This window comes from Dasypus novemcinctus, chromosome 28 (assembly GCF_030445035.2).
Source record: "Dasypus novemcinctus isolate mDasNov1 chromosome 28, mDasNov1.1.hap2, whole genome shotgun sequence".
Classification (NCBI taxonomy): domain Eukaryota; kingdom Metazoa; phylum Chordata; class Mammalia; order Cingulata; family Dasypodidae; genus Dasypus; species Dasypus novemcinctus.
Window position 1 is genome coordinate 33,095,637 of NC_080700.1, and position 15,697 is coordinate 33,111,333.

General features: G+C 42.5%; 1 protein-coding gene across 3 annotated transcripts in view; it reads left to right on the top strand.

Moving 5' to 3' along the window:
* The window catches only part of TBP (TATA-box binding protein), a 59,767-nt gene that overhangs the window by 10,832 nt on the left and 33,238 nt on the right, over positions 1-15,697 (top strand). For all 3 annotated transcript variants that reach the window (XM_058289711.2, XM_058289709.2, XM_058289710.2), the window contains exon 3: positions 12,199-12,608. In XM_058289711.2, the coding sequence (XP_058145694.1) occupies positions 12,199-12,608 (410 nt within the window). The remainder of the gene's footprint in view (positions 1-12,198; positions 12,609-15,697) is intronic.

Below are 15,697 nucleotides of genomic sequence, written 5' to 3' on the forward strand. Positions count from 1 at the left end.
ACTCCTTACACTTCCAAATAAATTTAATGGTCATGTCTTCAGTTTTTTCTTTAAAGCTGGTGGTATTTTTATCGGGATCGCATTAAATCTGTATATCGATTTAAGTAGAATTGACATCTTGATATTTAGTCTTCCAGTTCATGAGCATGGAATGTTCTTCCGGTTATCTAGGGCTTTTTTGGTTTGTTTTAACACTGAGTTGCAGTTTTCTGAATACAAGTGCTTTACATCCTTAGTTAAGTTTATTCCTGACTGTTTGAGTTTTATCTGTCATATTTTATTTTCACCACTCTTTTGACACTTTTAGTTACTTTTATTGGTATAGTCTTCATTTCTAGCCTCTCTTCCAGGCCCCTTTCTCCTGTCTTTTCTTTTCAGGCTCTGGTACACCCTTTAGTATTTCCTGAAAATCTGGTCTCTTGCTTAGAAAATCAGTTTCTGTTTATCTGTGAATATTCTAATCTCATCCTCATTTTTGAAAGACAGTCTTGCTGAATATAAGATTCCTGGCTGGAAGTTTTTCTCTTGTAGTTTCTTAGATATATCAGACCACTCACTGTCTTCTTGCCTCCATGGTTTCTGGTGAAAAATCAGCACTTAATATTACTGGATATCCTTTATATGTTATGCATTGCTTTTCTCTTGCTGCTCTCAGAATTCTGTCTTTGTCTTTGGCCTTTGACATTCTGATGAGTGTGTGTCTTAGAGTTGGTCTATTTTGATTTTTTCGGATGGGAGTACGTTGTGCTTCTTGAACAGGGATATCTATGTCCTTCAATAGAGTTGGGAAATTTTCTACCATTATTTCTTCAGATATTCCTTCTGCCCCTTTTTCCTTCTCTTCTTCTTCTGGGACACCCATGACACATATGTTTGCATGTCTTTCGCTGTCATTTAATTCCCTGAGACCTTGTTCAATTTTTCCCATTCTTCATCTGTTCTTTAGTATGCTTACTTTCAGAGGCCATTTCTTCAAGCTCACCAATCCTTTCTTCTGCATCCTCAAATCTGCCGTTATACGATTCCAATGTTTTTTTAAATTTCATTCATTGCACCTTTCATTCCCATAAGATCTGCTGTTTTTCTATGTATGCCTTCAAATTCTTCTTTGTGCTCATCCAGTGTCTTCTTAATATTCTTAATCTCTTTCACCATCTCATTGAATTTATTAAGAAGATTTGTTTGAACATCTATAATTAGTTGTCTCAATTCCTTTGTGTCATCTGGAGGCTTATCTTGTTCCTTTAACTGGGCCATAGCTTCCTGTTTTCTTGATGTGGATTGTAATTTTTTGTTGGTGTATTTGCATCTGGCTTACTAGAGTATTTATTTTGGGTGCAGTTTTTCTCTTCAGTGTAGGGCTTCCTATCCTTTCTCCCTTGCTGGTTGTGCAGTAGGAGCCAAGAATGTAGTTGGTGCTGTAAGCTGTGGAGGCTCAAGCTGCCCTCATTGTGCCATGGACCAATGAAGCTTCTTCCACCTTTATCCTTTGCCAGGGGTAGGGACAGAGTCACCGCTATGTGGAATAACCCAAGTGCAGGCCTAGACTGTAGTTGCCCAGAGAGACTGATGAAGCTTCACATCCCTTTCTCCCTTGCCTGGGGTGGGGATGGAGCTGCAGGTGTGGGCAGCAATCTATGCAGTGCGGGTCCAAGGTGACTGCAGTTGCCCTGGTAGACTTCTGACTATCAGTCTGTGCCAGCCAAAGTACCTGCAGTTACCTGTATAGGCTGGTGCAGGGCTCCTCAGGCTCCTCCCCACCAGAAGTGGGGCTGAAGCCTAGGCTAGGGCTGCAGGCTCATCTGCGTGAAAGAAACTGGTTCCTGCTGACACTGAGAGTTTCAGTCAGCCTGGCTTCCCCTTAGGCTGGGGGCAGTGTCAGAATGGCAACTACGGCGTCTTCTGACTTGGGCTAGTTCACACCCCAGCTTTTCCCAGGGTTATCTCTTAGCCAAGTCTACTAATCAGTAGCCAAAATTGGCAGCCAACCATCTTCTCCTCCCCTATTTCTGGGAAATGGAGCTTCCAAGTCCAGCCACAGAATATCTCCTAGGGCGGCTCATGCCACCAGAGTAGGATAATCACTGGCCTCCACAGCTTGGCCAGTAATTTCCCGGAGAGGCTGGCGCAGGTCCCTGCAGCTTCCTCCCTGCTGGAGGTGGCACTGGGGCCTGGGCTAGACCTGCCATCTGACCTGGATGGGAAGAAGCCAGTTCCCACCAGCACTGGGATTCTCAGTCCGCCCCGCTTCCCCTTGTGCCAGGTGCGGTGTTAAGATGGCAACTCCCAGCCTCTTTCTGACCTGGACAGGCCCAAATTGTAGCTGTTCTCAGGATTATACTGTAGCCCGCTGAGTTTGCTCATCAGTAGCTGAAATTGGTGCCTAAGTGTCTCTTCCTCCCCTGTTTTGGGAAAGTGGAGCTTTCGATTCCAGCCGTGGAACAGCTCCCTAGGCAGCTTGTGCCTCCAGTGGAGGATGGCACCGGCCTCCATGGCGTGGAGGCTCTACGTACGAGTCTTCTCTGCAGACGGGCATCTCCTCCTTCCATTCCTTCAAGGATGTTGCAGGATGCCCATCTGGCTTCCTGAAGCCCCCAAATAGGTGCTTCAGCTAGCTCCAGAGAGCTCTGGGTGTGTGCTAACTGCCCTGTAGCAGGAGCTGACTGTAGGAGCTCCTCACTCCACTGCCATCTTGCAGGTTCTCCCCTCATTTACTTTTAATTTCATCATGTGCACTTCCTTGTTCTCCCAGTAGGTGGCGCTCTTTGGCAGCCCTTGCAGTTCAGTGCCTGGTCCAAGTGTGTTTGTAGGTGGCCCCCTCCCTTCTCCCAGGTAGGCAATAATTCTACTCCCCAAGTGTCCTCAACAATCAGTCCCGGTTAGTCGAGAGGGAGAGTGGAGGGTTGGGTGTCTTTAGTCCTGGATCTTAGTCTTGATGGGCTCCCAGGGCCCACAATGGTGCAGCCCCACCCAGCCTGGAAGGGCTCATGGGACACCCAGACCAAATTTGTGGAGCAGAAGCTAAGTCAGCCATAGGCTATGTCCCTCTCCCCTTTCCTGAGGAGTTGTGTTCACAACAATCAGTCCAAGGGAAGTGGACATGGCTCAGCTGATAGAGCATCTGTCTACGGTATGGAGGATCTGGGGTTCAAACCCCGGGCCTCCTGACCCCTGTGGTGAGCTGGCCCACGCACGGTGCTGCTGCCACACACAAGGAGTGCCGTGCCACGCAGGGGCATCCCAGCATAGGGGTCCCTCATATGCAAGGAGTGGGCCCCGCAAGGAGAGCTGCCCTGCGTGAAAAAATCACAGCCTGCCCAGGAGTGGCGCCGCACACACAGAGAGCTGACACAGCAAGATGATGCAACAAAGAGAGACACAGATTCCTGGTGCCGCTGACATGAATACAAGCAGACGCAGAAGAATACACAGTGAATGGACAGAGAGGGGAGACAACGGGGGCGGGAGGTAGGAAAGGGAGAGGAATAAATAAAATCAATCTTAAAAAACAACAATTGGTCCAAGTTAGTAGAGAATGAGATTGAGAGGGTCGGATCTCTTTAGTCCGGAGTTTGCTCCCCAGTTAAACAATGGCCCGGCCCCACCTGGCCTGGAAGGACTTGTGGGACGCAACAGATCAAATTTGTGGGACAAAAGATGACTCAACCTTAGCCTGTGTCCCTCTCCCTTTTCCTTGGGGAGGGATCCCTGGGGCCCCATTTGTTTGTAGCCCCCGGCCCAAAGGCCTGAGAATTCAAATGTCTTTAGTGTGGGGGAGGGTAAAAGTGGCAGTAGCAGCTGCCACTTTTAACTCACAGGTTTGCAGTCATGATTTTTTCCCTTTGTCCCTCTCTGGGTAATGTCCAGCCTTCCACTGGTGTCCTAAAACCTAGAAGATATTTTTCTAGGCCGTTTCCACCGTTCCCTAGCTATGTTTCTTGGAGAGAAAAGAGTCCTGTGTCTTTCTAGTCCACCATCTTTCTGGAAGTCCCCAATAATTGTTTTAGTATGTTGTTGGATTCGACTTGCCAGGTATTTCATTGATGATTTTCCCATCTATATTAGAGAGATTGATCTCTAATTTTCTTTTTTTTTCAAAGATTTATTTTTTATTTATTTCTCTCCCCTTCCCCCACCCCCACCCCAGTTGTCTGTTCTCTCTGTCCATTCACTGTGTTTTCTTCTGTGTCCGCTTCTGTTCTTGTCAGCGGCACCAGTAATCTGTGTCTGTTTTTGTTGCATCATCTTGCTGCGTCAGCTCTCCATGTGTCCAGCGCCACTCCTGGGCAGGCTGAACTTTTTTTCGTGCTGGGCGGCTCTCCTTACGGGGTGCACTCCTTGCACATGGGGCTCCACTACATGGGAGACACTCTTGTGTGGCATGGCACTCCTTGCACGCATCAGCACTGCATATGGTCCTGCTCCACATGGGTCAAGGAGGCCCTGGGTTTGAACCTTGGACCTCCTACGTGGTATGTGGATGCTCTAACCGTTGAGCCAAGTCTGCTTCCCTGTAATTTTCTTTTTCTTCTAGTGTCTCTGTCTGGCTTTGATAACAGAATGACGTTGGTGTCATAAAATATATTGGGTAATTTTCTCTCCTATTTTTTGGAAGAGTTTAAACAAGATTGGTATCTTTGAAGTGTTGGTAGAATTCACCTGTGAAGCCATCTGGTCCTGGACTTTTCTTTGTTAGAAAACTTTTGGTGACCAATTCAGTCTCTTTACTTGTACTTGGTTTGTTGAGTTCTTGCATTTCCTCTGGAGTCAGTGTAGGTTGTGCATTTCTAGGAATTTGTCCTTTTCATCTAGGTTGTTTAATTTATTGGCATACAGGTTTTCATAATGTCCTCTCATGATCCTTTTTATTTCTGTGGAGTCAGTCATAATGTTTCCACACCATTTTCATTCCTGATTTTATTTGCATCTTCTCTCTCTTTATCTTTTTCAGTCTTGCTAAGGGTTTCTCCCAATTTTACTGATTTTTCTCAAAGAGCCAGCTTTTGATTTTGTTGATTTTCTGTATTTTTTTGGTTCCCAATTTGATTTTTTTCTGTTTTAATCTTTATTTCTTTCTGCTTGCTTTGGGATTGATTTGTTGTTCTTTTTAGTTTCTCTAGTTTTTCAATTAGGTCTTTTTTTTCTTTCTAAAGGTTTATTTTATATAGCCCCTTGTTTTAACTCTATGTCTGCTCTCTCTGTGTGTTCATTGTGTACTCATCTTTTTAGGAGGCACCAGGAACCGAACCCAGGACCTCTCATATGGGAGGTAGGTGCCCAATGTCTTGAGCCACCGCCACTCCCTTTTTTTTTTTTGAGGTACCAGGAGCCAGGGATTGAACCTGGGACCTTGTATGTAGGAAGCTGGCACTCAACTATTAAGTCATATCAGCTTCCCTGAGTTGGTTTTATTTTGTTTGTTGTTTTTTTTTCAGAAGGCACTGGGAACTGAACCCAAGACCTCCCATGTGAGAGACAGGCGCCCAACTGCTTGAGCCACATCCACTCCTAAATCAGATCTTTGATTTTAACTCTATCTTGTTTTTTAATAGAGGCATTTAAGGCTATAAATTTCCCTCTCAGCACTGCCTTGCATATCCCATAAGCTTGTGTGTTCCTGTTTTGTTTTGTTTTGAGTAGTTTTATTGAAATATATTCACATACCGTACAATCTATCAAAATGTACATTTTTGTTTTTTTTAAAGCAGTTTTATTGAGATATATTCACATATCATACATCTTTCCAAAGTGTAGAATCAGTGGTTTTTAGTATAATCACAGTGTTGTGTATTCATCAACACAGAAAATTTCAGAACAATTTCATTACTCCAAAAAGAAAAACTCCACACCCTTTGGCAGTCCCCTCTCAATCTCTCTGTCCTTCCCCAGAATTTTCCTGTTCTCCACCTGTTATTGGCTTCCAGCTTTATTCCATTGTGCTCAGAGAAAGTACTTTGTTTAATTTCAATCTTTTTGAATTATTAAGACCTGTTTTGTGGTCTCTCCTGGAGTACAATCCATGAGTAGTTGAGAAAAAATGTATATCCTGCCATTGGGTACACTGTTCTGTATATCTCTATTAGGTCTAGCTTATTTTTCACAGTCTCCGTTTCTTTATTGATCATCTATCTAGGTATTCTACGTACTGGTGAAAGTGATACATTGAAGTCTCCCAACTGTTATTGTAGAGAGGTCTATTTCTCCCTTCAGTTTTGCCAGTGTTTGCCTCAAGTATTTGGGATACCCTAGTTAGGCGCATAAATATTTATGTCTCTCATTTCTTCTTATTGATTGCTCTCTTTGTTGCTATATAATGTCCTTCTTTTTCTCTTACAATTTTACATTTAAAGTCTATTTTGTCCAATATTAGTATAGCTATCCCAGTACTTTTTGTACTTCATGTTTGTATCGCATGGTGTATCTTTTTCCAGCCTTTCACTTTCAACCTTTTTGTGTCCTTGTGTCTAAGGTGAGTGTTCTGTTGACAGCTGTATATTAATAGACGGATCATATTTTTTTAATCCATTCTGTCCACCTGTGTCTTAACTGGGGAGTATAATTCATTAACATTCAGTATTATTACTGTAAAGGCAGTACTTCAACTATTTTTTTCCTTCAGCTCTTATATTTCATATCTTATTTTTATGTCTTTCTTTCTGTCCTTTTACTTACCCTTACTGATAATCATCATTTTTACAGTCTCCTCCAAGCCTCCCTCTCCTGAATTCCCTTTCAGCCGCAAAACTCCCATTAGTATTTCGTGTTGGTCAGGTCCCTTGTTGACAGACTCTTTCTATTTCTGTTTATCTGTGACTATTTAAATTTCGCTCTTATTTTTGAAGGCGAGTTTTACTGGATAAAGAATTCTTGGCTTGCAGTTTTTATCTTTCAGTACCTTTAATATATCATACTACTGTCTTCTCACCACCCTGGTTTATGATAAATCAGCACTTAGTTTTATTGACCATCTCTTGTATGTGATGAATCACTTTTCTCTTGCTGTTTTCAGAATTCTCTCTTTATATTTGATATTCTGATTAGTACATATTTTGGAATTGGTCTGTTAGGATTTATATTCTGTTTGGAGTATGTTGTGCTTCTTGGACATAGATATTTATATCTTTCTTAAGAGTTGGGGGAAGTTTTCAGCCATTATTTCCTCAAATATTCTTTCTGCCCCTTTTCCCTTCTCTACTTCCATGATGTGTATGTTTATGCAGTTTGTGCTGTCCTTCAAGTTCCTTGCCCTGCTCAATTTTTCCATTCTTTATCTTTTCTTCTGTCTATAGGATTTCAGATGTCCTGTGTTTTAGTTTGCTGGTTCTTTCTTCTGCCTGTTCAAATCTGTTGTTATATGCCTCTAGTTTGTTTTCATCTCTTTTATTGTGCCTTCCATTCCCATGAGTGCTGTTATTGTTCTTTGCATGTTTTCATATTCTTTAGGCTGACATAGTGTCTTCTTAATATTCTTTTTTCTCATTAGCCACATTTTACTTTGTCTCCTTGGATTGATTTAGGATATTTGAACAGCTTTTCCAAATTCATATCTCCTCCAACTTTGTAATTTGTTCCCCTGACTTGGTCATATCTTCTGTTTCTTAGTACGGCTTGTAATATTTTTGCTGAGGTCTAGGCATCTGATTGTCTTCATGTGTGTACTATGATGATCAGTTTCTCTTTCCTAGGGTTTTATTGTTGATTGTCTTTGTGTTAAGACTTTTCTTTGACACCTTATTCAATTAATTCTAGATCTACAGAATTGCCTGTGTTTAACTGATCATAACAGGGCAAAGGAACCAAGAGGGGGGCACAGACCAGTTCCAAAAGGCCCTGGGAAGAGGGTCAGGAAAGATGTGAAAAGCCTTTTTGTTGGCCCTCTGAAGCTGCATTTTCCTGGTCTGCCAGCTAATGGAGCTCTTTGGCAAACTGTTCTTTATAGCCCTAAGAAGGGAGTATGTTTTTTTTTTTAAGATTTATTTATTTTTTATTTCTCTCCCCTTTCTCCCCCCCCCATTGTCTGCTCTCTGTGTCCATTTGCTGTGTATTCTTCTGTGTCCACTTGTATTCTTGGTGGCACCAGGAATCTGTGTCTTTTTGTTGTTCTTGCATCATCTTGCTGCGTCAGCTCTGTGTGTGTGCGGTGCCACTCCTGGGCAGGCTGCACTTTTTGTTGCACAGGGCGGCTCTCTTTACAGGGCGCACTCCTTGCACGTAGGGTTCCCCTACACGAGGGCACCCCTGCGTGGCATGGTACTCCTTGCGCGTGGGCGAGCTCCACACGGGTCAGGAGGCCCTGGGTTTGAACCCTGGACCTCCCATGTGGTAGGCTGATGCTCTATCAGTTGAGCCAAATCTACTTCCTTAGGGTGTATGTTTTTCATCCTCCACTGACAGCGCCACTGTCAAGGGCAGTATTGAAACAATGGCCGTGATGATCTCTGTCCACAGGAGGCTAGCACTGTAATTCAGAGCTGCACCCAGAAATCCAAACTTGCTGATCAGAAGCCACCCCCAGCTCTTGGCCTTGTTCTCCACTGCTTCCTGGGGAGGAAGCCCTCCATATCCCTTTCTGTTTGCAGCAGTCAACCACAGACCCTCATACCCAAGGCTATTTGCCTTGAAGGTAAAGGGATGGGTGCCAGCCACTGCTGCAGAAAGATTCACTCACGGTAATTTTGCTACTGCTTCCTAGTCTCTCCGTCCTACTCTTCTTTGGAAGCTATACAGAGTTCCCCTGCATCCAGAGCCTCAGAACTGTTGTTCACTGCCTGTCCACTAGCTGATTTTAGAAGAGAAGTGTGCCCTGTAGCTCCCTGTTCCTCTTATCTTCCCTGGAAATTCTCTCAATGTATTACCTAATAAAGCATCCCTCCACCTGATCTCCATGTAAATTTTGATCTGGATCTTGCCGAAGTTGGCTGTTGCATCACCTCATCAGGAGGAGCAGCAGCAGCAGGCCGAGGGAAGGGGCCGAACACTTAATCTTTAATAAGTACTTGTGAAGGTCTTCCAAGTATTACAGGGTCTTTGATTTTGAAAGTTGCTCTCTAGGTTTATATTTTCCTTTTTCCTGTGAAAATTCTAAATCATAGATTTATCTTTTCAGGTAAATTGTTGAGGTATAATTTACATACAATATGCATACCAATTTTAAGTGTACTTTTTGATAATTTGCATCCCTGTACCTTAAAAAATTCCTGCCTGCGCCTTTATAGTCAGTCGTCCTCATCCAGCCTCAGGATGGTCTGGTTTTCCACCACTGAAGATTTTGTGTGCTCTTTTGGCCATCTTTCTGTGCCGCCACAATGGTGTGCATGAACATACTTGCTGATGCTCTCAAGAGCATAAACAGTGCCAAAAAGAGAGGTGAAGACCAGGTTCTCATCAGGCCATGCTCCAAATCATCAGGTTTCTAACTGTGATGGTGAAGCATGGTACCATTGGCGAATTTGAAATCATCGATGATCACAGAGCTGGGAAAATTGTCGTGATCATCACAGGGAGGTTAAACAAGGGTGGTGTGATTAGTCCCAGATTTGATGTGTAACTCAAAGATCTAGAAAAATGGCAGAATAATCTGCTCTCATCCTGTCAGTTTGGTTTCATTGCATTGGCGACCAGGCATCATGCACCATGAGGAAGCAAGGCGAAAACACAAAGGAGGAAAAATCCTGGGATTCTTTTTCTAGGGATGTCAAATATACATGCAAATAAAATGCCTCCATGGGAAAAAAAAAGATTTTGTCTGTGTCTGCCTGCTTTGCCCAGCATTGTTAGGCGTATCAGTAGCTGATTGCTTTTATTGCCAAGTAGTATTCCATTGGATGGATGTACCACAGTTTGTTCATTCTTGAGTTGCTGGACCTATGGGGGTTGTTTCCAGTTTGGGAATGATGAATGAAGGTGATAAAAACACTTGCGTACAGGTCTGTGTGCACTGTGCTTTTGTTTTGTTTATTTTAGAGTAGGATTGCTAGCTCAGACAGTAAGGGTATGTTTAACTTTATAAGAAACTCCAAATCATTTTCAGAAGTGGCTGTCCCATTTTGCAGTTCTTCCAGCAGTGTAGGAGAGTTCTAGATGGTCCACATCTTCACCAACATTGGGATTGTCAGGTTTTTTTAATTTACATTTTCTTGATGAGTACTTATTTTGAGCACCATGTCTAGTGCTTACTGCCCATTTATATATCTTCATTTGTAAAATGCTCACTTTAATCTTTGGCCCATTTTCGGGTGGTTTATTTGGTCATCATCTTTTACTGAGTTGTTAGTGCATTTTATCACGTGTATTTAGAAATGTTTTCTCTCAGTCCATGTCTTGCCTGTTAACTTTTTTAATGTGTCTCATGAAGAGCAGAAGTTTTAAATTTTCTCTGAAGTATCCTGTCTAAGAAGTCTTTGCCTACACTAAAGAGTATTCTCTTTATGGCTCTAGTTTTTACATTTATGTTTGTGATCCATTTTCATTTAATTTTGAATATGATTTAAAGTAAAGCAGAGAATAAAATTTAAAAAGGGAAAAAAGGAAAAATTAAGACAAAGCTACTTTTAAAACTTTTGTCTAATGGTAAAGATTATGTTGCAATGTCTTTTAAATTGATGTAAACTGAATTTTTTTTCCTAGCTCATATTTTTATAAAATAAGTGATAGATACTCTAGAACAGTATTTGCAAGTTAGGCCTACAGTATATATTTGGCCCTCTTTCTCATTCTTTTTACCACTGTGTCAGAGGTGAGCAATTTTACATAAAATATCTTTTTAGCTTATACTTTCTGCTAAGTAAATTGGTGGAAATGGGAACAGATTGTCTCTTTTTCAAATCTTAAACCTCTTTGAGAATTTACGAAAAACAGGAAAATGTACACAGAATGTTGCCTGTAGTTTGAAAAGGTTCATAAAGCCATTGCAGGCTGTCTTTGGACTCCATAGGGACCCATGGATTTTGGTATGATGGGGAGAGCATTGGACTGGGTCTCAGGAAAACTTGGCTGGGATTGGCTCGTCTAATTAGATCAGGGATTTGGTGGGACAAGTCATTCAACATCTCTAGATGTCCACCTTCTTATTTTAATATTTTTAATATGGGGAAAAACTACTGTTTTCCTTTTTCCAAAGGAACATTTCCAAAGGACTCAGTGTGACAATGTGTGAAAAAGTTAGGAAGCATTATGGAGAAGTAAATTGATATTATTATTTTTTTTTAAGATTTTTTTTTTTATTTCTCTCCCCTCCCCCCCCCCAGTTGTCTGCTCTCTGTGTCCATTCGCTATGTGTTCTTCTTTGACTGCTTTGATCCTTATCAGCAGCACCAGGAATCTTTTCTTTTTGTTGTGTCAGCTCTCTGTGTGTGTGGCGCCATTCCTGGGCAGGCTGCACTTTCTTTTGCGCTGAGCGGCTCTCCTTGTGGGGTGCAGTCCTTGCACGTGGGGCTTCCCTATGTAGGGGACACCCCTGCATGGCACGGCACTCCTTGGGCGCATCAGCACTGCACGTGGGCCAGCTCCACACAGGTCAAGGAGGCCTGGGGTTTGAACCACAGACCTCCCATGTGGTAGGCGGACGCCCTATCCATTGGGCCATGTCCACTTCCCTGATATTATTCTGATAGAGCCATTGGATTTGGTTGATTTAAGCTTTGGGGAGAGCAAATGTTAAACCTTTTTGAATAGTATTTGAATTATTCTAATTACATAGCTAACACTTCACTGTTTTTTATGTGCGTGTCATCATGTTGAACACTTGAAGTGAATATCTCTAGGATAACCATGTAACTTTTCATCTAAACTAGGATGGATAGTTGGAAGGAAATGGTGCTACCTAGATGGAATGCTAGGATAATGATTTAAGCAGGGATGTGTGGTCACTGTAGTTTTCTCTTTTATTCTTACTGACCACCTTAGAGCGTTATGTCCCCTTTTATGAATGAAGGGTTGAGCAACTCCCTGAAGTTCTCATAGGTAATAGGTAGTAGGATTGGAATTCACACTCAAGTCTGATTCCAAATCCTATGCTCTTGACTGAAGAAGAAAGTGGGGTATATAAAAATAGTTCCTCCTTCACTCTTCCTCATAATCACCCTATTTATCCTTGGAAGGCGGTGTCTTTGCACATTTTGCCTGCTGGTCCACTCAGGCAAGTCCCACAAACACTAGCTACCAGCCAGCCTAACCCAGTTTTCTCCTCACTGTCTGCAGAGCGCCATGACTCCTGGAATCCCCATCTTCAGTCCAATGATGCCTTACGGCACAGGCCTGACCCCGCAGCCTATTCAGAACACCAACAGCCTGTCCATTTTGGAGGAGCAGCAAAGGCAGCAGCAGCAGCAGCAGCAACAGCAGCAACAACAGCAGCAGCAGCAGCAGCAGCAACAACAGCAGCAGCAAGCAGCAGTGGTGGCCGCGGCAGCAGCAGTTCAGCAGTCCACATCTCAGCCAGCGACACAGGGGGCCTCTGGCCAAACCCCACAACTCTTCCATTCACAGACTCTTACCACTGCGCCTTTGCCAGGCACCACTCCCCTGTACCCCTCCCCCATGACGCCCATGACGCCCATCACTCCCGCCACTCCAGCATCGGAGAGCTCTGGAATTGTACCGCAGCTTCAGTGAGTATTTGTGCTTTGTGCCTTCTCTCTTCCTGCCCCTTAGGGTTGTGTTGCCATTTTGTTTTTAGATTAATTGATCTAGGGGAGTGGCACTAATTATAGTCCTGTATCAAAATTTGCTTTATTTCTCACTTGAGAAATGAAAGCAAAATCATCTTAGTGAGGCAGTACCCTCTTTAACATTTTTAGAAATTTGGTAGCTTGTATTATATAAGTGGGCCAATGAAATCTATAGCCAGATATCAATCTGAATATCTTTGTTATTGTTACAACTGTTTCCCTTTAACTGATTTGCTAAATCTCCTTCCCTTGTGGGAAGTCTTTGGAACCATAAATTAGTCACAACATCAGTATTTTCTTAATGATCCTGTTTTGGTTTTTTTTTTTAATTCTTACAATGAGAGCTTTCAAGAACTAAGTTCCTCCTACAAGGTAAGGATGGCTTCTCCTATTTGAAATGGATTTTCCTACCTAAATCAAGTGAGTCCTTTATGTAACAGGGTAGGAATAGGAAAATGTTCTTCCTCCTGAAAACCTGGTAGATAGTTCAGATATAAGTCAATGAAAAGTATATAGGATTAAAAAAATAATAATAAATAAATAAAAAGAAGAAGAAAAGTATATAGTTAGGATCTCTGATTATATAGGGCAGTGGATGTAGCTCAAGTGATTGAGCTCCTCCTTCCCATGTACAAGGCCCCAGGTTCAATCCCTGGTACCTCCTAAAAACAAAAAAGTATATAGCATTTACTTTTAGAAAGCGTATGGCGAAATTAAAGGGTCATTTGCAAAGATTATCGTACATTCACCTTGGTTTTTTTTTTACTTTCCTATATCTGATTTTATTAGAAATATGTTTCATTTTCACTTTTTTTTTTTTACAGTTTAAATTTTCCTTTATTTTTTAATAAGCTTTATTTTAAAAGAGATTGTAGACTATAGAAAAGTTGTATCAAGAGTATAAGGAATTCCCATATATCCCACATACTTTCCCTCCCACGTTTTCACCAATTAATAATATTTTACAATTGTGGGATATATTTGTTACAATTGATGAATAAATATTGAAGCATTGCTACTAACCAAGGTCTATAATTTACATTGTGGTTTACACTTAATTTCAATGCTCTAAAAATGCCCTATGTTCCAGTAACATATCCTCTCCCCTCAGAATCTATGGCAACCACAATCTTTTTTTTTTTTATTGACTTTGTAATAATATTACATTAAAAATTATATAAGGTCCCATTCAACCCCACCACCCCCACTCATTTTCACTTTTTAATCTCATTCACATTTTACATTAAAAAAATATGAGGTCCCCATATACCCTCCACCCCCCTCACCCGCTCCTCCCCACATAGCAACATTCTCCTCCATCATCATGAGACATTCATTGCATTTGGTGAATACATCTCTGAGCATCGTTGCACCTCATGGTCAATGGTCCACATCATAGCCCACACTCTCCCATGTTCCATCCAGTGGGCCATGGGAGGATATACAATGTCCAGTAATTGTCCCTGCAGCACCATCCAGGACATCTCCAAGTCCCAAAAACGCCCCCACATCTCATCTCTTCCTCCCATTCCCCACATCCAGCAGCCACCATGGCCACTTTCTCCACACCAATGCCACATTTTCTTCGATTACTAATCACAATAGTTCATGAATAGAATTATCAGTAAGTCCACTCTAATCCATATTCTATTCCTCCATTCTGTGGACCTTGGATTGGTTGTGTCCACTCCACATCTATATTAAGAGGGGGCTTAGATTCCACATGGATGCTGGATGCAGTCCTCCTGCTTTCAGTTGCAGGCACTCTTGGCTCCATGGTGTGGTGGTTGACCTTCTTCAACTCAATGTTAGCTGAGTGGGGTAAGTCCAATAAACCAGAGTGTAGGAGTTGAAGTCTGTTGAGGCTCAGGGCCTGGCTATCATATGGTCAGTCCAGAGATTCAGATCCCCTGAGTATATATTAAACCCCAGTACCAACTACAATTCTGGTAAAGTAACAGGAAAGGCTTGTGAAAAAAGATCACATCTGAGTCCAGCTCCATCACACAGAAATACAAACTCCAAGGAAGGGCCAACTGACATGACAGTGAACTCCATCTGCCGTGACCATAGAACCTGTGGGTCTCTGTAGCCCTCAGAAGAACCAATATCCGGGGTTGTATCTACTTTATCTGTCTCTCTGACTCTGCTGAGATGTGCATAAGGGTGACCCCTCTGATAACCTCCTGGCTGTTTTTTGGAGACTCATAGCCATATAAACTCATTTGTTCTTTCCATTTCCCCCTTGATTCAGGTCAAAAAGCATTTTTAACTCCTGTTTTTATATGTAGACTGAGATATTCTGCTGGTCCAAGTTGAACCTTTTATTCAAGGTCCTTTTCTAGTCACATCATCAGCTGGTACTTGGTAGTAATCCCTTGGCGCCAGGGAGGCTCGTCACCAGGAGTCATGTCCCACGCTGGGGAGAAGGCAGCGCATTTACATGTTGAGTTTGGCTTCGAGACTGACCACATTTGAACAACACGGAGGCTCTTAGGAGGTAACTCTTAGGCACACTGCAGCTTTAGGCCTTGTTCTTATTTCAGGTGCACAGGCTCACAAGCATAGTCATTAGTATCAAGGGCTCATTGTTGGACCTTCCTTCTTTTTTGGTCTCTGCCGTTGCACTTGGGTCACCTTGGTTTTAATGTACAGTTATCCCCCCCCTTTTCCTATCCCATTTATATGTGTTATTAACTATTTGCCCTTAGTCATCTTGTTATTATAAGCCATCTCTGATCAGTTTTTAAAAAAACTAAGCCATGTTTAAATCAGAGATCCTAACTGTTACCCAAAGTCTTGCCTCAGGTATGTCTTATCTGGTCCCATACAATTTTAAGAATAATATGGGAAATGGATGTGGGTCAGCCAGTTGGGCTCCCGTCTACCATATAAGAGGTCCAGGGTTTGATGTCCCTCCTGGTTAGGGCAAGCTGGCCCACACATGGAGTGCCAGCCCATGCGGGAATGCTAAGCTAAGCAGGAGTGCTGCCCCCTGTGAGAATACGGCCCAGCACGGGAAAGCCACC